The 24,843-nt window shown below is 51.6% G+C and overlaps 1 protein-coding gene across 2 annotated transcripts in view; it reads left to right on the top strand.

Annotated features, from left to right (window-relative positions):
* LOC148453839 (phospholipase A2 inhibitor and Ly6/PLAUR domain-containing protein-like) overlaps window positions 1-24,843 on the top strand; it is a 265,027-nt gene that overhangs the window by 6,032 nt on the left and 234,152 nt on the right. The window contains exon 2 of one of the 2 annotated variants that reach the window (XM_088461622.1): window positions 1,007-1,147. In XM_088461622.1, coding sequence (XP_088317748.1) covers window positions 1,024-1,147 — 124 coding nt within the window. In that variant the 5' untranslated portion in view covers window positions 1,007-1,023. Of the gene's footprint in view, window positions 1-1,006; window positions 1,148-24,843 lie in introns of those variants that run through there. The other variant, XM_088461623.1, reaches the window with a different exon arrangement.

Raw genomic sequence — 24,843 nt, 5'->3', positions numbered from 1 at the left:
CCAGCACTGGGCTCTGTGAGATGGTCCTGGTTTTAAAAATATTGGAAAAAATGAGTGGGGTTCCCCATATTTTTATAAACAGCACCGGACTCAAACTAGCCGAAGTATAATGCCACAGCCTGGGGACCTTTTCACCGGGTAACCCCGGCCAAAGCATTAATACCCCAAACTAGTCAGCACAAGCCAGGGATCCCAGGGAAGGTGTTGACCCCTAGAAAAGGGGCCCCTTCACTCCTGAGCACCCCAGGCCTGGGCTGAAGCCGGCAGCTCTTCCCTGCACCCCTGGCCAGTGGGTGCAGGGGTAATAGTCATAATAATAAATGGCTGCTATTGTTTTTTACAGTGGGAATACAGGTGCCAGCATGCCTGCCCTTTGGTTAGGTGGTTTCTAGTGGGGATGAATTAATATTGTGCGAAGGTGATGTAAACACTGATGAGGGTGCGGATGATAAGGATGATGACATCTTGGCACTGTAGAAATCATTAACAGCATTGTTAGCTTAGATGCATTAAAGCCTTCATTGACAACAACACTGCTATCTGCCTTTATCCCATCATTAACAACACTGTTAGCTGCTCATCGGTAGCTTGGTTTATTTGGGCCCCACACAACAATCACTTCAGCCACAGAAGTGGCAGTCCCTGTTGCTGAAGTGATTAGTTTGTTAAACTGTGCTTGTCCATTTGCAACACAACAGTGGGTGGGAGAGCCCATGGACAATTCCATCTTGCACTGCTTTTCTTTTAATTATGGCTGTTAGCAAATCATTAACAACACTGTTACCTGCAGCCTGGTTACTAAGGATTACTGCAGCACATTTGCACCTTGCTAGCTATTACCTACTTGCCCCATTTTACCATACGTCTCATATTTTGTCCAGGTGTGGGTGCGGATTCCATACTTGTTGTTTGCTAAATTTCCTTCAGATTGCAAACTTTTTCCTTTTAAGTTATGAAACTTACATAAAAGTGTGTCTACAGGTCCTCTCTCTTCTGTACCTTGTAGGGCCACCTCTGGTGTTTATGAGGGGCTGTGGACACTTTGAGGAGTGCACAGATGTCCTTATACTTCGGACACCTTACAGTAGGATGGTGACAAGCAACAATTGCTGTGACTCAGACCTTTGCTCACCAGCGGTCCCTACAGGTGAGGTCAGGTAGTTACTTGCTGTATCCATGCAGGCTTTTCTAATGTGACAGAAGAACTTTGGTACAGGAACAGAACTTATACATCCAGTTTAATTACAGACAGATGCCCCAGACAGAGATGAGACCTCAACCAACACAGGATTCTGAAAATTATCTGCCTACTATTAAATGGTAGATTTGTTTACATTATAATTATTTTCTTTTTTAATTTAATGCAAAGAAAATACTAAAACCATCACAAAATGTTCCATTCGAGAATTGCGGCCAACACTAAATGGCTGGTGTAGAGATGACCATTTTTTGTAAAGATCTTGGAAGTGGTTCAGCCGCTGCAGCATCCTTACGGTAATGCCATGGCCGATAGGTATTGAGATATCCACCAGTGTACACTATCAGCGCACCATCAGTCAGACCATCAGACATTGCTGTGCGGAATATTCGAGTGACTATGGCACTGATGTATCTTTACACACAGTTGCGGTCACCGCCACTCCCGGGACATGTCCGCGACTGATAGCCACACCCTCCTGCTAGTTACCATCCAGGAATGACAATCGAAATTGCATGGGTCTACATGGATTTTAGATCTGTGTCTCATGCGGTATTACCATGTAGCAGGCACAGAGTGGCCCAGGACGCATGGGCAGAGGGACACCATTAGACACTTGCGCCCGATGGTTTCCCTTCATCCATATCTGACACTGGGTGGAGGCCAGCTACCAGGAAAAATTGCCCACTTTTCCCAAGGCGGTTGAGAGTGCCACCCGATTTTCAGGACCCTCCCAGCCATTGTGGAGAGTAGGCATTTATAGAACTGCTGTGCTGTAACGTCACCCCTGTGTATTTCTCTCTCCTCACTGTGAGCTGCTGTGCTGTAACGTCACCCCTGTGTATTTCTCTCTCCTCACTGTGAGTCTCTGTGCTGTAACGTCACCCCTGTGTATTTCTCTCTCCTCACTGTGAGCCGCTGTGCTGTAACATCACCCCTGTGTATTTCTCTCTCCTCACTGTGAGTCGCTGTGCTGTAACGTCACCCCTGTGTATTTCTCTCTCCTCACTGTGGGCTGCTGTGCTGTAACGTCACCCCTGTGTATTTCTCTCTCCTCACTGTGAGCCGCTGTGCTGTAACGTCACCCCTGTGTATTTCTCTCTCCTCACTGTCAGCCGCTGTGCTGTAACGTCATCCCTGTGTATTTCTCTCTCCTCACTGCGAGCCGCTGTGCTGTAACATCATCCCTGTGTATTTCTCTATCCTCTCTGCGTGCCGCTGTGCTGTAACGTCACCCCTGTGTATTTCTCTCTCCTCACTGTGGGCCGCTGTGCTGTAACGTCACCCCTGTGTATTTCTCTCTCCTCACTGTGATCCTCTGTGCTGTATCGTCACCCCTGTGTATTTCACTCTCCTCACTGCAAGTCGCTGTGCTGTAACGTCATCCCTGTGTATCTCTCTCTCCTCACTGTGAGCCGCTGTGCTGTAACATCACCCCTGTGTATCTCTCTCTCCTCACTGCGAGCCGCTGTGCTGTAACATCACCCCTGTGTATTTCTCTCTCCTCACTGTGAGGCGCTGTGCTGTAACGTCACCCCTGTGGATTTCTCTCTCCTCACTGCGAGCTGCTGAGCTGTAACGTCACCCCTGTGTATTTCTCTCTCCTCACTGTGAGCCGCTGTGCTGTAACGACACCCCTGTGTATTTCTTTCTCCTCACTGTGAGCCGCTGTGCTGTAACGTCACCCCTGTGTATTTCACTCTCCTCACTGTGAGCCGCTGTGCTGTAAAGTCACCCCTGTGAATTTCTCTCTCCTCACTGTGAGCCGCTGTGCTGTAAAGTCACCCCTGTGTATTTCTCTCTCATCACTGTGAGTCGCTGTGCTGGAACGTCACCCCTGTGTATTTCTCTCTCCTCACTGTGAGCCGCTGTGCTGTAACGTCACCCCTGTGTATTTCTCTCTCCTCACTGCGAGTTGCTGTGCTGTAACGTCATCCCTGTGTATTTCTCTCTCCTCACTGCGAGTCGCTGTGCTGTAACATCACCCATGTGTATTTCTCTCTCCTCACTGTGAGCGCTGTGCTGTAACGTCACCCCTGTGTATTTCTCTCTCCTCACTGTGAGCGCTGTGCTGTAACATCACCCCTGTGTATTTCTCTCTCCTCACTGTGAGCGCTGTGCTGTAACGTCACCCTTGTGTATTTCTCTCTCCTCACTGTGAGCGCTGTGCTGTAACATTACCCCTGTGTATATCTCTCTCCTCACTGTGAGTCTCTGTGCTGTAACGTCACCCAGGGGTATTTCTCTCTCCTCACTGGGAGCCACTGTGCTGTAACGTCATCCCTGTGTATTTCTCTCTCCTCACTGTGAGCCGCTGTGCTGTAACGTCACCCCTGTGTATTTCTCTCTCCTCACTGCGAGCCGCTGTGCTGTAACATCACCCCTGTGTATTTCTCTCTCCTCACTGTGAGTCGCTGTGCTGTAACGTCACCCCTGTGTATTTCTCTCTCCTCACTGTGAGCGCTGTGCTGTAACTTCACCCCTGTGTATTTCTCTCTCCTCACTGTGAGCGCTGTGCTGTAACGTCACCCTTGTGTATTTCTCTCTCCTCACTGTGAGCGCTGTGCTGTAACATCACCCCTGTGTATTTCTCTCTCCTCACTGTGAGTCTCTGTGCTGTAACATCACCCAGGGGTATTTCTCTCTCCTCACTGTGAGTCGCTGTGCTGTAACGTCACCCCTGTGTATTTCTCTCTCCTCACTGCGAGCCGCTGTGCTGTAACCTCATCCCTGTGTATTTCTCTCTCCTCACTGCAAGCCGCTGTGCTGTCACATCACCCCTGTGTATTTCTCTCTCCTCTATGCGAGTCTCTGTCCTGTAACGTCACCCCTCTGTTTATCTCTCTACTCACTGTGAGTCGCTGTGCTGTAATGTCACCCCTGTGTATTTCTCTCTCCTCTATGCGAGTCTCTGTGCTGTAACGTCTTCCCTGTGTATTTCTCTCTCCTCACTGCGAGTCGCTGTGCTGTAACATCACCCATGTGTATTTCTCTCTCCTCACTGTGAGCGCTGTGCTGTAACGTCATCCCTGTGTATTTCTCTATCCTCTCTGCGGGCCGCTGTGCTGTAACGCCACCCCTGTGTATTTCTCTCTCCTCACTGTGGGCCGCTGTGCTGTAACGTCACCCCTGTGTATTTCTCTCTCCTCACTGCGAGCCGCTGTGCTGTAACGTCATCCCTGTGTATTTCTCTCTCCTCTCTGCGAGCCGCTGTGCTGTAACCTCAGCCCTGTGTATTTCTCTCTCCTCACTGTGAGCCGCTGTGCTGTAACGTCACCCCTGTGTATTTCTCTCTCCTCACTGCGAGCCGCTGTGCTGTAACATCACCCCTGTGTATTTCTCTCTCCTCACTGTGGGCCGCTGTGCTGTAACGTCACCCCTGTGTATTTCTCTCTCCTCACTGCGAGTCGCTGTGCTGTAACATCATCCCTGTGTATTTCGCTCTCCTTACTGTGAGTCGCTGTGCTGTAACGTCATCCCTGTGTATTTCGCTCTCCTTACTGTGAGCCGCTGTGCTGTAACGTCACCCCTGTGTATTTCTCTCTCCTCACTGTGAGCTGCTGTGCTGTAACGTCACCCCTGTGTATTTCTCTCTCTTCACTGCGAGCCGCTGTGCTGTAACGTCATCCCTGTGTATTTCTCTCCCCTGCGAGCCGCTGTGCTGTAACGTCACCCCTGTGTATTTCTCTCTCCTCACTGTGAGCCGCTGTGCTGTAACGTCATCCCTGTGTATTTCTCTATCCTCTCTGCGAGCCGCTGTGCTGTAACGCCACCCCTGTGTATTTCTCTCTCCTCACTGTGGGCCGCTGTGCTGTAACGTCACCCCTGTGTATTTCTCTGTCCTCACTGTGATCCTCTGTGCTGTAACCTCATCCCTGTGTATTTCTCTCTCCTCACTGTGAGCCGCTGTGCTGTAACGTCACCCCTGTGTATTTCTCTCTCCTCACTGCGAGCCGCTGTGCTGTAACGTCATCCCTGTGTATTTCTCTCTCCTCTCTGCAAGCCGCTGTGCTGTAACCTCACCCCTGTGTATTTCTCTCTCCTCACTGTGAGCCGCTGTGCTGTAACGTCACCCCTGTGTATTTCTCTCTCCTCACTGCGAGCCGCTGTGCTGTAACATCACCCCTGTGTATTTCTCTCTCCTCACTGTGAGTCGCTGTGCTGTAACGTCACCCCTGTGTATTTCTCTCTCCTCACTGTGAGCGCTGTGCTGTAACTTCACCCCTGTGTATTTCTCTCTCCTCACTGTGAGCGCTGTGCTGTAACGTCACCCTTGTGTATTTCTCTCTCCTCACTGTGAGCGCTGTGCTGTAACATCACCCCTGTGTATTTCTCTCTCCTCACTGTGAGTCTCTGTGCTGTAACATCACCCAGGGGTATTTCTCTCTCCTCACTGTGAGTCGCTGTGCTGTAACGTCACCCAGGGGTATTTCTCTCTCCACACTGTGAGTCGCTGTGCTGTAATGTCACCCCTGTGTATTTCTCTCTCCTCACTGTGAGTCTCTGTGCTGTAACGTCACCCAGGGGTATTTCTCTCTCCTCACTGTGAGTCGCTGTGCTGTAACATCATCCCTGTGTATTTCGCTCTCCTTACTGTGAGTCGCTGTGCTGTAACGTCATCCCTGTGTATTTCGCTCTCGTTACTGTGAGCCGCTGTGCTGTAACGTCACCCCTGTGTATTTCTCTCTCCTCACTGTGAGCTGCTGTGCTGTAACGTCACCCCTGTGTATTTCTCTCTCTTCACTGCGAGCCGCTGTGCTGTAACGTCATCCCTGTGTATTTCTCTCCCCTGCGAGCCGCTGTGCTGTAACGTCACCCCTGTGTATTTCTCTCTCCTCACTGTGAGCCGCTGTGCTGTAACGTCATCCCTGTGTATTTCTCTATCCTCTCTGCGAGCCGCTGTGCTGTAACGCCACCCCTGTGTATTTCTCTCTCCTCACTGTGGGCCGCTGTGCTGTAACGTCACCCCTGTGTATTTCTCTGTCCTCACTGTGATCCTCTGTGCTGTAACCTCATCCCTGTGTATTTCTCTCTCCTCACTGTGAGCCGCTGTGCTGTAACGTCACCCCTGTGTATTTCTCTCTCCTCACTGCGAGCCGCTGTGCTGTAACGTCATCCCTGTGTATTTCTCTCTCCTCTCTGCAAGCCGCTGTGCTGTAACCTCACCCCTGTGTATTTCTCTCTCCTCACTGTGAGCCGCTGTGCTGTAACGTCACCCCTGTGTATTTCTCTCTCCTCACTGCGAGCCGCTGTGCTGTAACATCACCCCTGTGTATTTCTCTCTCCTCACTGTGAGTCGCTGTGCTGTAACGTCACCCCTGTGTATTTCTCTCTCCTTACTGTGAGTTGCTGTGCTGTAACGTCACCCCTGTGTATTTCTCTCTCCTCACTGCGAGCCGCTGTGCTGTAACCTCATCCCTGTGTATTTCTCTCTCCTCACTGCAAGCCGCTGTGCTGTCACATCACCCCTGTGTATTTCTCTCTCCTCTATGCGAGTCTCTGTCCTGTAACGTCACCCCTCTGTTTATCTCTCTACTCACTGTGAGTCGCTGTGCTGTAATGTCACCCCTGTGTATTTCTCTCTCCTCTATGCGAGTCTCTGTGCTGTAACGTCTTCCCTGTGTATTTCTCTCTCCTCACTGCGAGTCGCTGTGCTGTAACATCACCCATGTGTATTTCTCTCTCCTCACTGTGAGCGCTGTGCTGTAACGTCATCCCTGTGTATTTCTCTATCCTCTCTGCGAGCCGCTGTGCTGTAACGCCACCCCTGTGTATTTCTCTCTCCTCACTGTGGGCCGCTGTGCTGTAACGTCACCCCTGTGTATTTCTCTCTCCTCACTGCGAGCCGCTGTGCTGTAACGTCATCCCTGTGTATTTCTCTCTCCTCTCTGCGAGCCGCTGTGCTGTAACCTCAGCCCTGTGTATTTCTCTCTCCTCACTGTGAGCCGCTGTGCTGTAACGTCACCCCTGTGTATTTCTCTCTCCTCACTGCGAGCCGCTGTGCTGTAACATCACCCCTGTGTATTTCTCTCTCCTCACTGTGAGTCGCTGTGCTGTAACGTCACCCCTGTGTATTTCTCTCTCCTCACTGCGAGCCGCTGTGCTGTAACCTCATCCCTGTGTATTTCTCTCTCCTCACTGCAAGCCGCTGTGCTGTAACAACACCCCTGTGTATTTCTCTCAACTCTATGCGAGTCTCTGTCCTGTAACGTCACCCCTCTGTTTATCTCTCTACTCACTGTGAGTCGCTGTGCTGTAATGTCACCCCTGTGTATTTCTCTCTCCTCTATGCGAGTCTCTGTGCTGTAACGTCTTCCCTGTGTATTTCTCTCTCCTCACTGCGAGTCGCTGTGCTGTAACATCACCCATGTGTATTTCTCTCTCCTCACTGTGAGCACTGTGCTGTAACGTCACCCCTGTGTATTTCTCTCTCCTCACTGTGAGCACTGTGCTGTAACGTCACCCTTGTGTATTTCTCTCTCCTTACTGTGAGAGCTGTGCTGTAACATCACCCCGGTGTATCTCTCTCTCCTCACTGCGAGCCGCTGTGCTGTAACATCACCCCTGTGTATTTCTCTCTCCTCACTGTGAGCCGCTGTGCTGTAACGTCACCCCTGTGTATTTCTCTCTCCTCACTGCGAGCTGCTGTGCTGTAACGTCACCCCTGTGTATTTCTCTCTCCTCACTGTGAGCCGCTGTGCTGTAACGTCACCCCTGTGTATTTCTCTCTCCTCACTGTGAGCCGCTGTGCTGTAACGTCACCCAGGGTTATTTCTCTCTCCTCACTGTGAGTCGCTGTGCTGTAATGTCACCCCTTTTTATTTCTCTCTCCTCACTGTGAGCCGCTGTGCTGTAACGTCACCCCTGTGTATTTCTCTCTCCTCACTGTGAGCCGCTGTGCTGTAACGTCACCCCTGTGTGTTTCTCTCTCCTCACTGTGAGCCGCTATGCTGTAACATCATCCCTGTGTATTTCGCTCTCCTTACTGTGAGCCGCTGTGCTGTAACGTCACCCCTGTGTATTTCTCTCTCCTCACTGTGAGCCGCTGTGCTGTAACGTCATCCCTGTGTATTTCTCTATCCTCTCTGCGAGCCGCTGTGCTGTAACGCCACCCCTGTGTATTTCTCTCTCCTCACTGTGGGCCGCTGTGCTATAACGTCACCCCTGTGTATTTCTCTCTCCTCACTGTGATCCTCTGTGCTGTAACCACACCCCTGTGTATTTCTCTCTCCTCTCTGTGAGCCGCTGTGCTGTAATGTCACCCCTGTGTATTTCTCTCTCCTCACTGCGAGCCGATGTGCTGTAACGTCATCCCTGTGTATTTCTCTCTCCTCTCTGCGAGCCGCTGTGCTGTAACCTCACCCCTGTGTATTTCTCTCTCCTCACTGCGAGCTGCTGTGCTGTAACGTCACCCCTGTGTATTTCTCTCTCCTCACTGTGAGCCGCTGTGCTGTAACGTCACCCCTGTGTATTTCTCTCTCCTCACTGTGAGCCGCTGTGCTGTAACGTCACCCAGGGTTATTTCTCTCTCCTCACTGTGAGTCGCTGTGCTGTAATGTCACCCCTTTTTATTTCTCTCTCCTCACTGTGAGCCGCTGTGCTGTAACGTCACCCCTGTGTATTTCTCTCTCCTCACTGTGAGCCGCTGTGCTGTAACGTCACCCCTGTGTATTTCTCTCTCCTCACTGTGAGCCGCTATGCTGTAACATCATCCCTGTGTATTTCGCTCTCCTTACTGTGAGCCGCTGTGCTGTAACGTCACCCCTGTGTATTTCTCTCTCCTCACTGTGAGCCGCTGTGCTGTAACGTCATCCCTGTGTATTTCTCTATCCTCTCTGCGAGCCGCTGTGCTGTAACGCCACCCCTGTGTATTTCTCTCTCCTCACTGTGGGCCGCTGTGCTATAACGTCACCCCTGTGTTTTTCTCTCTCCTCACTGTGATCCTCTGTGCTGTAACCACACCCCTGTGTATTTCTCTCTCCTCTCTGTGAGCCGCTGTGCTGTAATGTCACCCCTGTGTATTTCTCTCTCCTCACTGCGAGCCGATGTGCTGTAACGTCATCCCTGTGTATTTCTCTCTCCTCTCTGTGAGCCGCTGTGCTGTAACCTCACCCCTGTGTATTTCTCTCTCCTCACTGTGAGCTGCTGTGCTGTAATGTCACCCCTGTGTATTTATCTCTCCTCACTGCGAGCCGCTGTGCTGTAACGTCACCCCTGTGTATTTCTCTCTCCTCACTGTGAGTCGCTGTGCTGTAACGTCACCCCTGTGTATTTCTCTCTCCTTACTGTGATTTGCTGTGCTGTAACGTCACCCCTGTGTATTTCTCTCTCCTCACTGCGAGCCGCTGTGCTGTAACCTCATCCCTGTGTATTTCTCTCTCCTCACTGCAAGCCGCTGTGCTGTAACATCACCCCTGTGTATTTCTCTCTCCTCTATGCGAGTCTCTGTCCTGTAACGTCACCCCTCTGTTTATCTCTCTACTCACTGTGAGTCGCTGTGCTGTAATGTCACCCCTGTGTATTTCTCTCTCCTCTATGCGAGTCTCTGTGCTGTAACGTCTTCCCTGTGTATTTCTCTCTCCTCACTGCGAGTCGCTGTGCTGTAACATCACCCATGTGTATTTCTCTCTCCTCACTGTGAGCGCTGTGCTGTAACGTCACCCCTGTGTATTTCTCTCTCCTCACTGTGAGCCGCTGTGCTGAAACGTCACCCCTGTGTATTTCTCTCACCTCACTGCGAGCCGCTGTGCTGCAACGTCACCCCTGTGTATTTCTCTCTCCTCACTGCGAGCTGCTGTGCTGTAACAACACCCCTGTGTATTTCTCTCTCCTCACTGCGAGCCGCTGTGCTGTAACGTCACCCCTGTGTATTTCTCTCTCCTCACTGCGAGTCGCTGTGCTGTAACGTCATCCCTGTGTATTTCTCTCTCCTCTCTGCGATCCGCTGTGCTGTAACTTCACCCCTGTGTATTTCTCTCTCCTCACTGTGAGCTGCTGTGCTGTAACATCATCCCTATGTATTTCTCTCTCAACACTGCGAGCCGCTGTGCTGTAACGTCATCCCTGTGTATTTCTCTATCCTCTCTGCGAGCCGCTGTGCTGTAACGTCACCCCTGTGTATTTCTCTCTCCTCACTGTGATCCTCTGTGCTGTATCGTCACCCCTGTGTATTTCACTCTCCTGACTGCGAGTCGCTGTGCTGTAACGTCATCCCTGTGTATTTCTCTCTCCTCTCTGCAAGCCGCTGTGCTGTAACATCACCCCTGTGTATTTCTCTCTCCTCACTGTGATCCTCTGTGCTGTATCGTCACCCCTGTGTATTTCACTCTCCTGACTGCGAGTCGCTGTGCTGTAACGTCATCCCTGTGTATTTCTCTCTCCTCTCTGCGAGCCGCTGTGCTGTAACGTCACCCCTGTGTATTTCTCTCTCCTCACTGCGAGCCGCTGTGCTGTAACATCACCCCTGTGTATTTCTCTCTCCTCACTGTGAGCCGCTGTGCTGTAACGTCACCCCTGTGTATTTCACTCTCCCCACTGTGAGCCGCTGTGCTGTAAAGTCACCCCTGTGTATTTCTCTCTCCTCACTGTGAGTCGCTGTGCTGTAACGTCACCCCTGTGTATTTCTCTCTCCTCACTGCGAGCCGCTGTGCTGTAACGTCACCCCTGTGTTTTTCTCTCTCCTCACTGTGAGCCGCTGTGCTGTAACATCTCCCCTGTGTATTTCGCTCTCCTCACTGTGAGCCGCTGTGCTGTAACGTCACCCCTGTGTATTTCTCTCTCCTCACTGTGAGCGCTGTGCTGTAACGTCACCCTTGTGTATTTCTCTCTCCTCACTGTGAGCGCTGTGCTGTAACATTACCCCTGTGTATATCTCTCTCCTCACTGTGAGTCTCTGTGCTGTAACGTCACCCAGGGGTATTTCTCTCTCCTCACTGGGAGCCACTGTGCTGTAACGTCATCCCTGTGTATTTCTCTCTCCTCACTGTGAGCGCTGTGCTGTAACGTCATCCCTGTGTATTTCTCTCTCCTCACTGCGAGTCGCTGTGCTGTAACATCACCCATGTGTATTTCTCTCTCCTCACTGTGAGCGCTGTGCTGTAACGTCACCCCTGTGTATTTCTCTCTCCTCACTGTGAGCGCTGTGCTGTAACATCACCCTTTTGTATTTCTCTCTCCTCACTGTGAGCGCTGTGCTGTAACATCACCCCTGTGTATTTCTCTCTCCTCACTGTGAGTCTCTGTGCTGTAACGTCACCCAGCCGTATTTCTCTCTCCTCACTGTGAGCGCTGTGCTGTAACTTCACCCCTGTGTATTTCTCTCTCCTCACTGTGAGCGCTGTGCTGTAACGTCACCCTTGTGTATTTCTCTCTCCTCACTGTGAGCGCTGTGCTGTAACATCACCCCTGTGTATTTCTCTCTCCTCACTGTGAGTCTCTGTGCTGTAACATCACCCAGGGGTATTTCTCTCTCCTCACTGTGAGTCGCTGTGCTGTAACTTCACCCAGGGGTATTTCTCTCTCCACACTGTGAGTCGCTGTGCTGTAATGTCACCCCTGTGTATTTCTCTCTCCTCACTGTGAGTCTCTGTGCTGTAACGTCACCCAGGGGTATTTCTCTCTCCTCACTGTGAGTCGCTGTGCTGTAACATCATCCCTGTGTATTTCGCTCTCCTTACTGTGAGCCGCTGTGCTGTAACGTCATCCCTGTGTATTTCGCTCTCCTTACTGTGAGCCGCTGTGCTGTAACGTCACCCCTGTGTATTTCTCTCTCCTCACTGTGAGCTGCTGTGCTGTAACGTCACCCCTGTGTATTTCTCTCTCTTCACTGCGAGCCGCTGTGCTGTAACGTCATCCCTGTGTATTTCTCTCCCCTGCGAGCCGCTGTGCTGTAACGTCACCCCTGTGTATTTCTCTCTCCTCACTGTGAGCCGCTGTGCTGTAACGTCATCCCTGTGTATTTCTCTATCCTCTCTGCGAGCCGCTGTGCTGTAACGCCACCCCTGTGTATTTCTCTCTCCTCACTGTGGGCCGCTGTGCTGTAACGTCACCCCTGTGTATTTCTCTGTCCTCACTGTGATCCTCTGTGCTGTAACCTCATCCCTGTGTATTTCTCTCTCCTCACTGTGAGCCGCTGTGCTGTAACGTCACCCCTGTGTATTTCTCTCTCCTCACTGCGAGCCGCTGTGCTGTAACGTCATCCCTGTGTATTTCTCTCTCCTCTCTGCGAGCCGCTGTGCTGTAACCTCACCCCTGTGTATTTCTCTCTCCTCACTGTGAGCCGCTGTGCTGTAACGTCACCCCTGTGTATTTCTCTCTCCTCACTGCGAGCCGCTGTGCTGTAACATCACCCCTGTGTATTTCTCTCTCCTCACTGTGAGTCGCTGTGCTGTAACGTCACCCCTGTGTATTTCTCTCTCCTTACTGTGAGTTGCTGTGCTGTAACGTCACCCCTGTGTATTTCTCTCTCCTCACTGCGAGCCGCTGTGCTGTAACCTCATCCCTGTGTATTTCTCTCTCCTCACTGCAAGCCGCTGTGCTGTCACATCACCCCTGTGTATTTCTCTCTCCTCTATGCGAGTCTCTGTCCTGTAACGTCACCCCTCTGTTTATCTCTCTACTCACTGTGAGTCGCTGTGCTGTAATGTCACCCCTGTGTATTTCTCTCTCCTCTATGCGAGTCTCTGTGCTGTAACGTCTTCCCTGTGTATTTCTCTCTCCTCACTGCGAGTCGCTGTGCTGTAACATCACCCATGTGTATTTCTCTCTCCTCACTGTGAGCGCTGTGCTGTAACGTCATCCCTGTGTATTTCTCTATCCTCTCTGCGAGCCGCTGTGCTGTAACGCCACCCCTGTGTATTTCTCTCTCCTCACTGTGGGCCGCTGTGCTGTAACGTCACCCCTGTGTATTTCTCTCTCCTCACTGCGAGCCGCTGTGCTGTAACGTCATCCCTGTGTATTTCTCTCTCCTCTCTGCGAGCCGCTGTGCTGTAACCTCAGCCCTGTGTATTTCTCTCTCCTCACTGTGAGCCGCTGTGCTGTAACGTCACCCCTGTGTATTTCTCTCTCCTCACTGCGAACCGCTGTGCTGTAACATCACCCCTGTGTATTTCTCTCTCCTCACTGTGAGTCGCTGTGCTGTAACGTCACCCCTGTGTATTTCTCTCTCCTTACTGTGAGTTGCTGTGCTGTAACGTCACCCCTGTGTATTTCTCTCTCCTCACTGCGAGCCGCTGTGCTGTAACCTCATCCCTGTGTACTTCTCTCTCCTCACTGCAAGCCGCTGTGCTGTAACAACACCCCTGTGTATTTCTCTCAACTCTATGCGAGTCTCTGTCCTGTAACGTCACCCCTCTGTTTATCTCTCTACTCACTGTGAGTCGCTGTGCTGTAATGTCACCCCTGTGTATTTCTCTCTCCTCTATGCGAGTCTCTGTGCTGTAACTTCTTCCCTGTGTATTTCTCTCTCCTCACTGCGAGTCGCTGTGCTGTAACATCACCCATGTGTATTTCTCTCTCCTCACTGTGAGCACTGTGCTATAACGTCACCCTTGTGTATTTCTCTCTCCTCACTGTGAGCACTGTGCTGTAACGTCACCCTTGTGTATTTCTCTCTCCTTACTGTGAGAGCTGTGCTGTAACATCACCCCGGTGTATCTCTCTCTCCTCACTGCGAGCCGCTGTGCTGTAACATCACCCCTGTGTATTTCTCTCTCCTCACTGTGAGCCGCTGTGCTGTAACGTCACCCCTGTGTATTTCTCTCTCCTCACTGCGAGCTGCTGTGCTGTAACGTCACCCCTGTGTATTTCTCTCTCCTCACTGTGAGCCGCTGTGCTGTAACGTCACCCCTGTGTATTTCTCTCTCCTCACTGTGAGCCGCTGTGCTGTAACGTCACCCAGGGTTATTTCTCTCTCCTCACTGTGAGTCGCTGTGCTGTAATGTCACCCCTTTTTATTTCTCTCTCCTCACTGTGAGCCGCTGTGCTGTAACGTCACCCCTGTGTATTTCTCTCTCCTCACTGTGAGCCGCTGTGCTGTAACGTCACCCCTGTGTATTTCTCTCTCCTCACTGTGAGCCGCTATGCTGTAACATCATCCCTGTGTATTTCTCTCTCCTCACTGTGAGTCGCTGTGCTGTAACGTCACCCAGGGGTATTTCTCTCTCCACACTGTGAGTCGCTGTGCTGTAATGTCACCCCTGTGTATTTCTCTCTCCTCACTGTGAGTCTCTGTGCTGTAACGTCACCCAGGGGTATTTCTCTCTCCTCACTGTGAGTCGCTGTGCTGTAACATCATCCCTGTGTATTTCGCTCTCCTTACTGTGAGCCGCTGTGCTGTAACGTCATCCCTGTGTATTTCGCTCTCCTTACTGTGAGCCGCTGTGCTGTAACGTCACCCCTGTGTATTTCTCTCTCCTCACTGTGAGCTGCTGTGCTGTAACGTCACCCCTGTGTATTTCTCTCTCTTCACTGCGAGCCGCTGTGCTGTAACGTCACCCCTGTGTATTTCTCTCCCCTGCGAGCCGCTGTGCTGTAACGTCACCCCTGTGTATTTCTCTCTCCTCACTGTGAGCCGCTGTGCTGTAACGTCATCCCTGTGTATTTCTCTATCCTCTCTGCGAGCCGCTGTGCTGTAACGCCACCCCTGTGTATTTCTCTCTCCTCACTGTGGGCCGCTGTGCTGTAACGTCACCCCTGTGTATTTCTCTGTCCTCACTGTGATCCTCTGTGCTGTAACCTCATCCCTGTGTATTTCTCTCTCCTCACTGTGAGCCGCTGTGCTGTAACGTCACCCCTGTGTATTTCTCTCTCCTCACTGCGAGCCGCTGTGCTGTAACGTCATCCCTGTGTATTTCTCTCTCCTCTCTGCGAGCCGCTGTGCTGTAACCTCACCCCTGTGTATTTCTCTCTCCTCACTGTGAGCCGCTGTGCTGTAACGTCACCCCTGTGTATTTCTCTCTCCTCACTGCGAGCCGCTGTGCTGTAACATCACCCCTGTGTATTTCTCTCTCCTCACTGTGAGTCGCTGTGCTGTAACGTCACCCCTGTGTATTTCTCTCTCCTTACTGTGAGTTGCTGTGCTGTAACGTCACCCCTGTGTATTTCTCTCTCCTCACTGCGAGCCGCTGTGCTGTAACCTCATCCCTGTGTATTTCTCTCTCCTCACTGCAAGCCGCTGTGCTGTCACATCACCCCTGTGTATTTCTCTCTCCTCTATGCGAGTCTCTGTCCTGTAACGTCACCCCTCTGTTTATCTCTCTACTCACTGTGAGTCGCTGTGCTGTAATGTCACCCCTGTGTATTTCTCTCTCCTCTATGCGAGTCTCTGTGCTGTAACGTCTTCCCTGTGTATTTCTCTCTCCTCACTGCGAGTCGCTGTGCTGTAACATCACCCATGTGTATTTCTCTCTCCTCACTGTGAGCGCTGTGCTGTAACGTCATCCCTGTGTATTTCTCTATCCTCTCTGCGAGCCGCTGTGCTGTAATGCCACCCCTGTGTATTTCTCTCTCCTCACTGTGGGCCGCTGTGCTGTAACGTCACCCCTGTGTATTTCTCTCTCCTCACTGCGAGCCGCTGTGCTGTAACGTCATCCCTGTGTATTTCTCTCTCCTCTCTGCGAGCCGCTGTGCTGTAACCTCAGCCCTGTGTATTTCTCTCTCCTCACTGCGAACCGCTGTGCTGTAACATCACCCCTGTGTATTTCTCTCTCCTCACTGTGAGTCGCTGTGCTGTAACGTCACCCCTGTGTATTTCTCTCTCCTTACTGTGAGTTGCTGTGCTGTAACGTCACCCCTGTGTATTTCTCTCTCCTCACTGCGAGCCGCTGTGCTGTAACCTCATCCCTGTGTATTTCTCTCTCCTCACTGCAAGCCGCTGTGCTGTAACAACACCCCTGTGTATTTCTCTCAACTCTATGCGAGTCTCTGTCCTGTAACGTCACCCCTCTGTTTATCTCTCTACTCACTGTGAGTCGCTGTGCTGTAATGTCACCCCTGTGTATTTCTCTCTCCTCTATGCGAGTCTCTGTGCTGTAACGTCTTCCCTGTGTATTTCTCTCTCCTCACTGCGAGTCGCTCTGCTGTAACATCACCCATGTGTATTTCTCTCTCCTCACTGTGAGCACTGTGCTGTAACTTCACCCCTGTGTATTTCTCTCTCCTCACTGTGAGCACTGTGCTGTAACGTCACCCTTGTGTATTTCTCTCTCCTTACTGTGAGAGCTGTGCTGTAACATCACCCCGGTGTATCTCTCTCTCCTCACTGCGAGCCGCTGTGCTGTAACATCACCCCTGTGTATTTCTCTCTCCTCACTGTGAGCCGCTGTGCTGTAACGTCACCCCTGTGTATTTCTCTCTCCTCACTGCGAGCTGCTGTGCTGTAACGTCACCCCTGTGTATTTCTCTCTCCTCACTGTGAGCCGCTGTGCTGTAACGTCACCCCTGTGTATTTCTCTCTCCTCACTGTGAGCCGCTGTGCTGTAACGTCACCCAGGGTTATTTCTCTCTCCTCACTGTGAGTCGCTGTGCTGTAATGTCACCCCTTTTTATTTCTCTCTCCTCACTGTGAGCCGCTGTGCTGTAACGTCACCCCTGTGTATTTCTCTCTCCTCACTGTGAGCCGCTGTGCTGTAACGTCACCCCTGTGTATTTCTCTCTCCTCACTGTGAGCCGCTATGCTGTAACATCATCCCTGTGTATTTCGCTCTCCTTACTGTGAGCCGCTGTGCTGTAACGTCACCCCTGTGTATTTCTCTCTCCTCACTGTGAGCCGCTGTGCTGTAACGTCATCCCTGTGTATTTCTCTATCCTCTCTGCGAGCCGCTGTGCTGTAACGCCACCCCTGTGTATTTCTCTCTCCTCACTGTGGGCCGCTGTGCTATAACGTCACCCCTGTGTATTTCTCTCTCCTCACTGTGATCCTCTGTGCTGTAACCACACCCCTGTGTATTTCTCTCTCCTCTCTGTGAGCCGCTGTGCTGTAATGTCACCCCTGTGTATTTCTCTCTCCTCACTGCGAGCCGATGTGCTGTAACGTCATCCCTGTGTATTTCTCTCTCCTCTCTGCGAGCCGCTGTGCTGTAACCTCACCCCTGTGTATTTCTCTCTCCTCACTGCGAGCTGCTGTGCTGTAACGTCACCCCTGTGTATTTCTCTCTCCTCACTGTGAGCCGCTGTGCTGTAACGTCACCCCTGTGTATTTCTCTCTCCTCACTGTGAGCCGCTGTGCTGTAACGTCACCCAGGGTTATTTCTCTCTCCTCACTGTGAGTCGCTGTGCTGTAATGTCACCCCTTTTTATTTCTCTCTCCTCACTGTGAGCCGCTGTGCTGTAACGTCACCCCTGTGTATTTCTCTCTCCTCACTGTGAGCCGCTGTGCTGTAACGTCACCCCTGTGTATTTCTCTCTCCTCACTGTGAGCCGCTATGCTGTAACATCATCCCTGTGTATTTCGCTCTCCTTACTGTGAGCCGCTGTGCTGTAACGTCACCCCTGTGTATTTCTCTCTCCTCACTGTGAGCCGCTGTGCTGTAACGTCATCCCTGTGTATTTCTCTATCCTCTCTGCGAGCCGCTGTGCTGTAACGCCACCCCTGTGTATTTCTCTCTCCTCACTGTGGGCCGCTGTGCTATAACGTCACCCCTGTGTATTTCTCTCTCCTCACTGTGATCCTCTGTGCTGTAACCACACCCCTGTGTATTTCTCTCTCCTCTCTGTGAGCCGCTGTGCTGTAATGTCACCCCTGTGTATTTCTCTCTCCTCACTGCGAGCCGATGTGCTGTAACGTCATCCCTGTGTATTTCTCTCTCCTCTCTGTGAGCCGCTGTGCTGTAACCTCAGCCCTGTGTATTTCTCTCTCCTCACTGTGAGCTGCTGTGCTGTAATGTCACCCCTGTGTATTTATCTCTCCTCACTGCGAGCCGCTGTGCTGTAACGTCACCCCTGTGTATTTCTCTCTCCTCACTGTGAGTCGCTGTGCTGTAACGTCACCCCTGTGTATTTCTCTCTCCTTACTGTGATTTGCTGTGCTGTAACGTCACCCCTGTGTATTTCTCTCTCCTCACTGCGAGCCGCTGTGCTGTAACCTCATCCCTGTGTATTTCTCTCTCCTCACTGCAAGCCGCTGTGCTGTAACATCACCCCTGTGTATTTCTCTCTCCTCTATGCGAGTCTCTGTCCTGTAACGTCACCCCTCTGTTTATCTCTCTACTCACTGTGAGTCGCTGTGCTGTAATGTCACCCCTGTGTATTTCTCTCTCCTCTATGCGAGTCTCTGTGCTGTAACGTCTTCCCTGTGTATTTCTCTCTCCTCACTGCGAGTCGCTGTGCTGTAACATCACCCATGTGTATTTCTCTCTCCTCACTGTGAGCGCTGTGCTGTAACGTCACCCCTGTGTATTTCTCTCTCCTCACTGTGAGCCGCTGTGCTGAAACGTCACCCCTGTGTATTTCTCTCACCTCACTGCGAGCCGCTGTGCTGCAACGTCACCCCTGTGTATTTCTCTCTCCTCACTGCGAGCTGCTGTGCTGTAACAACACCCCTGTGTATTTCTCTCTCCTCACTGCGAGCCGCTGTGCTGTAACGTCACCCCTGTGTATTTCTCTCTCCTCACTGTGATCCTCTGTGCTGTATCGTCACCCCTGTGTATTTCACTCTCCTCTATGCGAGTCGCTGTGCTGTATCGTCACCCCTGTGTATTTCACTCTCCTGACTGCGAGTCGCTGTGCTGTAACGTCATCCCTGTGTATTTCTCTCTCCTCTCTGTGAGCCGCTGTGCTGTAACATCACCCCTGTGTATTTCTCTCTCCTCACTGTGATCCTCTGTGCTGTATCGTCACCCCTGTGTATTTCACTCTCCTGACTGCGAGTCGCTGTGCTGTAACGTCATCCCTGTGTATTTCTCTCTCCTCTCTGTGAGCCGCTGTGCTGTAAAGTCACCCCTGTGTATTTCTCTCTCCTCACTGTGAGTCGCTGTGCTGTAACGTCACCCCTGTGTATTTCTCTCTCCTCACTGCGAGCCGCTGTGCTGTAACGTCACCCCTGTGTTTTTCTCTCTCCTCACTGTGAGCCGCTGTGCTGTAACATCTCCCCTGTGTATTTCGCTCTCCTCACTGTGAGCCGCTGTGCTTTAACGTCACCCCTGTGTATTTCTCTCTCCTCACTGTGAGCCGCTGTGCTGTAATGTCACCCCTGTGTATTTCTCTCACCTCACTGCGAGCCGCTGTGCTGTAACGTCACCCCTGTGTATTTCTCTCTCCTCACTGCGAGCTGCTGTGCTGTAACAACACCCCTGTGTATTTCTCTCTCCTCACTGCGAGCCGATGTGCTGTAACGTCACCCCTTTGAATTTCTCTCTCCTCACTGCGAGTCGCTGTGCTGTAACGTCATCCCTGTGTATTTCTCTCTCCTCTCTGCGAGCCGCTGTGCTGTAACGTCACCCCTGTGTATTTCTCTCTCCTCACTGTGAGCCGCTGTGCTGTAACGTCATCCCTATGTATTTCTCTCTCAACACTGCGAACCGCTGTGCTGTAACGTCATCCCTGTGTATTTCTCTATCCTCTCTGCGAGCCGCTGTGCTGTAACGTCACCCCTGTGTATTTCTCTCTCCTCACTGTGGGCAGCTGTGCTGTAACATCACCCCTGTGTATTTCTCTATCCTCACTGTGATCCTCTGTGCTGTAACATCACCCCTGTGTATTTCACTCTCCTGATTGCGAGTCGCTGTGCTGTAACGTCATCCCTGTGTATTTCTCTCTCCTCTCTGCGAGCCGCTGTGCTGTAACGTCACCCCTGTGTATTTCTCTCTCCTCACTGTGAGCCGCTGTGCTGTAACATCTCCCCTGTGTATTTCGCTCTCCTCACTGTGAGCCGCTGTGCTGTAACGTCACCCCTGTGTATTTCTCTCTCCTCACTGTGAGCCGCTGTGCTGTAACGTCACCCCTGTGTATTTCTCTCACCTCACTGCGAGCCGCTGTGCTGTAACGTCACCCCTGTGTATTTCTCTCTCCTCACTGCGAGCTGCTGTGCTGTAACAACACCCCTGTGTATTTCTCTCTCCTCACTGCGAGCCGCTGTGCTGTAACGTCACCCCTGTGTATTTCTCTCTCCTCACTGCGAGTCGCTGTACTGTAACGTCATCCCTGTGTATTTCTCTCTCCTCTCTGCGAGCCGCTGTGCTGTAACGTCACCCCTGTGTATTTCTCTCTCCTCACTGTGAGCCGCTGTGCTGTAACGTCATCCCTATGTATTTCTCTCTCAACACTGCGAGCCGCTGTGCTGTAACGTCATCCCTGTGTATTTCTCTATCCTCTCTGCGAGCCGCTGTGCTGTAACGCCCCCCTTGTGTATTTCTCTCTCCTCACTGTGGGCCGCTGTGCTGTAACATCACCCCTGTGTATTTCTCTCTCCTCACTGTGATCCTCTGTGCTGTATCGTCACCCCTGTGTATTTCACTCTCCTGACTGCGAGTCGCTGTGCTGTAACGTCATCCCTGTGTATTTCTCTATCCTCTCTGCGAGCCGCTGTGCTGTAACGTCACCCCTGTGTATTTCTCTCTCCTCACTGTGAGCCGCTGTGCTGTAACGTCACCCCTGTGTATTTCTCTCTCCTCATTGCGAGCCGCTGTGCTGTAACATCACCCCTGTGTATTTCTCTCTCCTCACTGTGAGCCGCTGTGCTGTAACGTCACCCCTGTGTATTTCACTCTCCTCACTGTGAGCCGCTGTGCTGTAAAGTCACCCCTGTGTATTTCTCTCTCCTCACTGTGAGTCGCTGTGCTGTAACGTCACCCCTGTGTATTTCTCTCTCCTCACTGTGAGTCGCTGTGCTGTAACATCTCCCCTGTGTATTTCGCTCTCCTCACTGTGAGCCGCTGTGCTGTAACGTCACCCCTGTGTATTTCTCTCTCCTCACTGTGAGCCGCTGTGCTGTAACGTCACCCCAGTGTATTTCTCTCACCTCACTGCGAGCCGCTGTGCTGTAACGTCACCCCTGTGTATTTCTCTCTCCTCACTGCGAGCTGCTGTGCTGTAACAACACCCCTGTGTATTTCTCTCTCCTCACTGTGAGCCGCTGTGCTGTAACGTCATCCCTATGTATTTCTCTCTCAACACTGCGAGCCGCTGTGCTGTAACATCATCCCTGTGTATTTCTCTATCCTCTCTGCGAGCCGCTGTGCTGTAACGTCACCCCTGTGTATTTCTCTCTCCTCACTGTGGGCCGCTGTGCTGTAACGTCATCCCTGTATATTTCTCTCTCCTCTCTGCGAGCCGCTGTGCTGTAACGTCACCCCTGTGTATTTCTCTCTCCTCACTGCGAGCCGCTGTGCTGTAACATCCCCCCTGTGTATTTCTCTCTCCTCACTGTGAGTCGCTGTGCTGTAACGTCACCCCTGTGTATTTCTCTCTCCTTACTGTGAGTTGCTGTGCTGTAACGTCACCCCTGTGTATTTCTCTATCCTCACTGCGAGCCGCTGTGCTGTAACCTCATCCCTGTGTATTTCTCTCTCCTCACTGCAAGCCGCTGTGCTGTAACATCACCCCTGTGTATTTCTCTCTCCTCTATGCGAGTCTCTGTCCTGTAACGTCACCCCTGTGTTTATCTCTCTACTCACTGTGAGTCGCTGTGCTGTAACGTCACCCCTGTGTTTATCTCTCTACTCACTGTGAGTCGCTGTGCTGTAATGTCACCCCTGTGTATTTCTCTCTCCTCTATGCGAGTCTCTGTCCTGTAACGTCACCCCTGTGTTTATCTCTCTACTCACTGTGAGTCGCTGTGCTGTAATGTCACCCCTGTGTATTTCTCTCTCCTCTATGCGAGTCTCTGTGCTGTAACGACTTCCCTGTGTATTTCTCTCTCCTCACTGTGAGCCGCTGTGCTGTAACGTCATCCCTGTGTATTTCTCTCTCCTCACTGTGAGTCGCTGTGCTGTAACGTCACCCCTGTGTATTTCTCTCTCCTTACTGTGAGTTGCTGTGCTGTAACGTCACCCCTGTGTATTTCTCTCTCCTCACTGCGAGCCGCTGTGCTGTAACCTCATCCCTGTGTATTTCTCTCTCCTCACTGCAAGCCGCTGTGCTGTAACATCACCCCTGTGTATTTCTCTCTCCTCTATGCGAGTCTCTGTCCTGTAACATCACCCCTCTGTTTATCTCTCTACTCACTGTGAGTCGCTGTGCTGTAATGTCACCCCTGTGTATTTCTCTCTCCTCTATGCGAGTCTCTGTGCTGTAACGTCTTCCCTGTGTATTTCTCTCTCCTCACTGCGAGTCGCTGTGCTGTAACATCACCCATGTGTATTTCTCTCTCCTCACTGTGAGCGCTGTGCTGTAACGTCACCCCTGTGTATTTCACTCTCCTCACTGTGAGCCGCTGTGCTGTAAAGTCACCCCTGTGTATTTCTCTCTCCTCACTGTGAGTCGCTGTGCTGTAACGTCACCCCTGTGTATTTCTCTCTCCTCACTGTGAGTCGCTGTGCTGTAACATCTCCCCTGTGTATTTCGCTCTCCTCACTGTGAGCCGCTGTGCTGTAACGTCACCCCTGTGTATTTCTCTCTCCTCACTGTGAGCCGCTGTGCTGTAACGTCACCCCAGTGTATTTCTCTCACCTCACTGCGAGCCGCTGTGCTGTAACGTCACCCCTGTGTATTTCTCTCTCCTCACTGCGAGCTGCTGTGCTGTAACAACACCCCTGTGTATTTCTCTCTCCTCACTGTGAGCCGCTGTGCTGTAACGTCATCCCTATGTATTTCTCTCTCAACACTGCGAGCCGCTGTGCTGTAACATCATCCCTGTGTATTTCTCTATCCTCTCTGCGAGCCGCTGTGCTGTAACGTCACCCCTGTGTATTTCTCTCTCCTCACTGTGGGCCGCTGTGCTGTAACGTCATCCCTGTATATTTCTCTCTCCTCTCTGCGAGCCGCTGTGCTGTAACGTCACCCCTGTGTATTTCTGTCTCCTCCCTGCGAGCCGCTGTGCTGTAACATCCCCCCTGTGTATTTCTCTCTCCTCACTGTGAGTCGCTGTGCTGTAACGTCACCCCTGTGTATTTCTCTCTCCTTACTGTGAGTTGCTGTGCTGTAACGTCACCCCTGTGTATTTCTCTATCCTCACTTCGAGCCGCTGTGCTGTAACCTCATCCCTGTGTATTTCTCTCTCCTCACTGCAAGCCGCTGTGCTGTAACATCACCCCTGTGTATTTCTCTCTCCTCTATGCGAGTCTCTGTTCTGTAACGTCACCCCTGTGTTTATCTCTCTACTCACTGTGAGTCGCTGTGCTGTAATGTCACCCCTGTGTATTTCTCTCTCCTCTATGCGAGTCTCTGTGCTGTAACGACTTCCCTGTGTATTTCTCTCTCCTCACTGCGAGTCGCTGTGCTGTAACGTCACCCCTGTGTTTATCTCTGTACTCACTGTGAGTCGCTGTGCTGTAATGTCACCCCTGTGTATTTCTCTCTCCTCTATGCGAGTCTCTGTCCTGTAACGTCACCCCTGTGTTTATCTCTCTACTCACTGTGAGTCGCTGTGCTGTAATGTCACCCCTGTGTATTTCTCTCTCCTCTATGCGAGTCTCTGTGCTGTAACGACTTCCCTGTGTATTTCTCTCTCCTCACTGTGAGCCGCTGTGCTGTAACGTCATCCCTGTGTATTTCTCTCTCCTCACTGTGAGTCGCTGTGCTGTAACGTCACCCCTGTGTATTTCTCTCTCCTTACTGTGAGTTGCTGTGCTGTAACGTCACCCCTGTGTATTTCTCTCTCCTCACTGCGAGCCGCTGTGCTGTAACCTCATCCCTGTGTATTTCTCTCTCCTCACTGCAAGCCGCTGTGCTGTAACATCACCCCTGTGTATTTCTCTCTCCTCTATGCGAGTCTCTGTCCTGTAACATCACCCCTCTGTTTATCTCTCTACTCACTGTGAGTCGCTGTGCTGTAATGTCACCCCTGTGTATTTCTCTCTCCTCTATGCGAGTCTCTGTGCTGTAACGTCTTCCCTGTGTATTTCTCTCTCCTCACTGCGAGTCGCTGTGCTGTAACATCACCCATGTGTATTTCTCTCTCCTCACTGTGAGCGCTGTGCTGTAACGTCACCCCTGTGTATTTCTCTCTCCTCACTGTGAGCACTGTGCTGTAACGTCACCCCTGTGTATTTCTCTCTACTCACTGTGAGCGCTGTGCTGTAACGTCACCCTTGTGTATTTCTCTCTCCTCACTGTGAGCGCTGTGCTGTAACATCACCCCTGTGTATTTCTCTCTCCTCACTGTGAGTCTCTGTGCTGTAACGTCACACCTGTGTATTTCTATCTCCTCACTGTGATCCGCTGTGCTGTAACGTCACCCATGTGTATTTCTCTCTCCTCACTGCGAGTCGCTGTGCTGTAACATCACCCCTGTGTATCTCTCTCTCCTCCCTATGAGCCGCTGTGCTGTAAAGTCACCCCTGTGTATCTCTCTCTCCTCACTGCGAGCCGCTGTGCTGTAACATCACCCCTGTGTATTTCTCTCTCCACACTGTGAGCCGCTGTGCTGTAACGTCACCCCTGTGTATTTCTCTCTCCTCACTGCGAGCTGCTGTGCTGTAACGTCACCCCTGTGTATTTCTCTCTCCTCACTGTGAGCCGCTGTGCTGTAACGTCACCCCTGTGTATTTCTC

This window comes from Taudactylus pleione, unplaced genomic scaffold, assembly GCF_031769625.1.
Source record: "Taudactylus pleione unplaced genomic scaffold, aTauple2 ptg001082l, whole genome shotgun sequence".
Lineage (NCBI taxonomy): Eukaryota > Metazoa > Chordata > Amphibia > Anura > Myobatrachidae > Taudactylus > Taudactylus pleione.
Note: the sequence above shows the minus strand (reverse complement) of the source record. Positions and strands in the feature narration are given on the sequence as shown.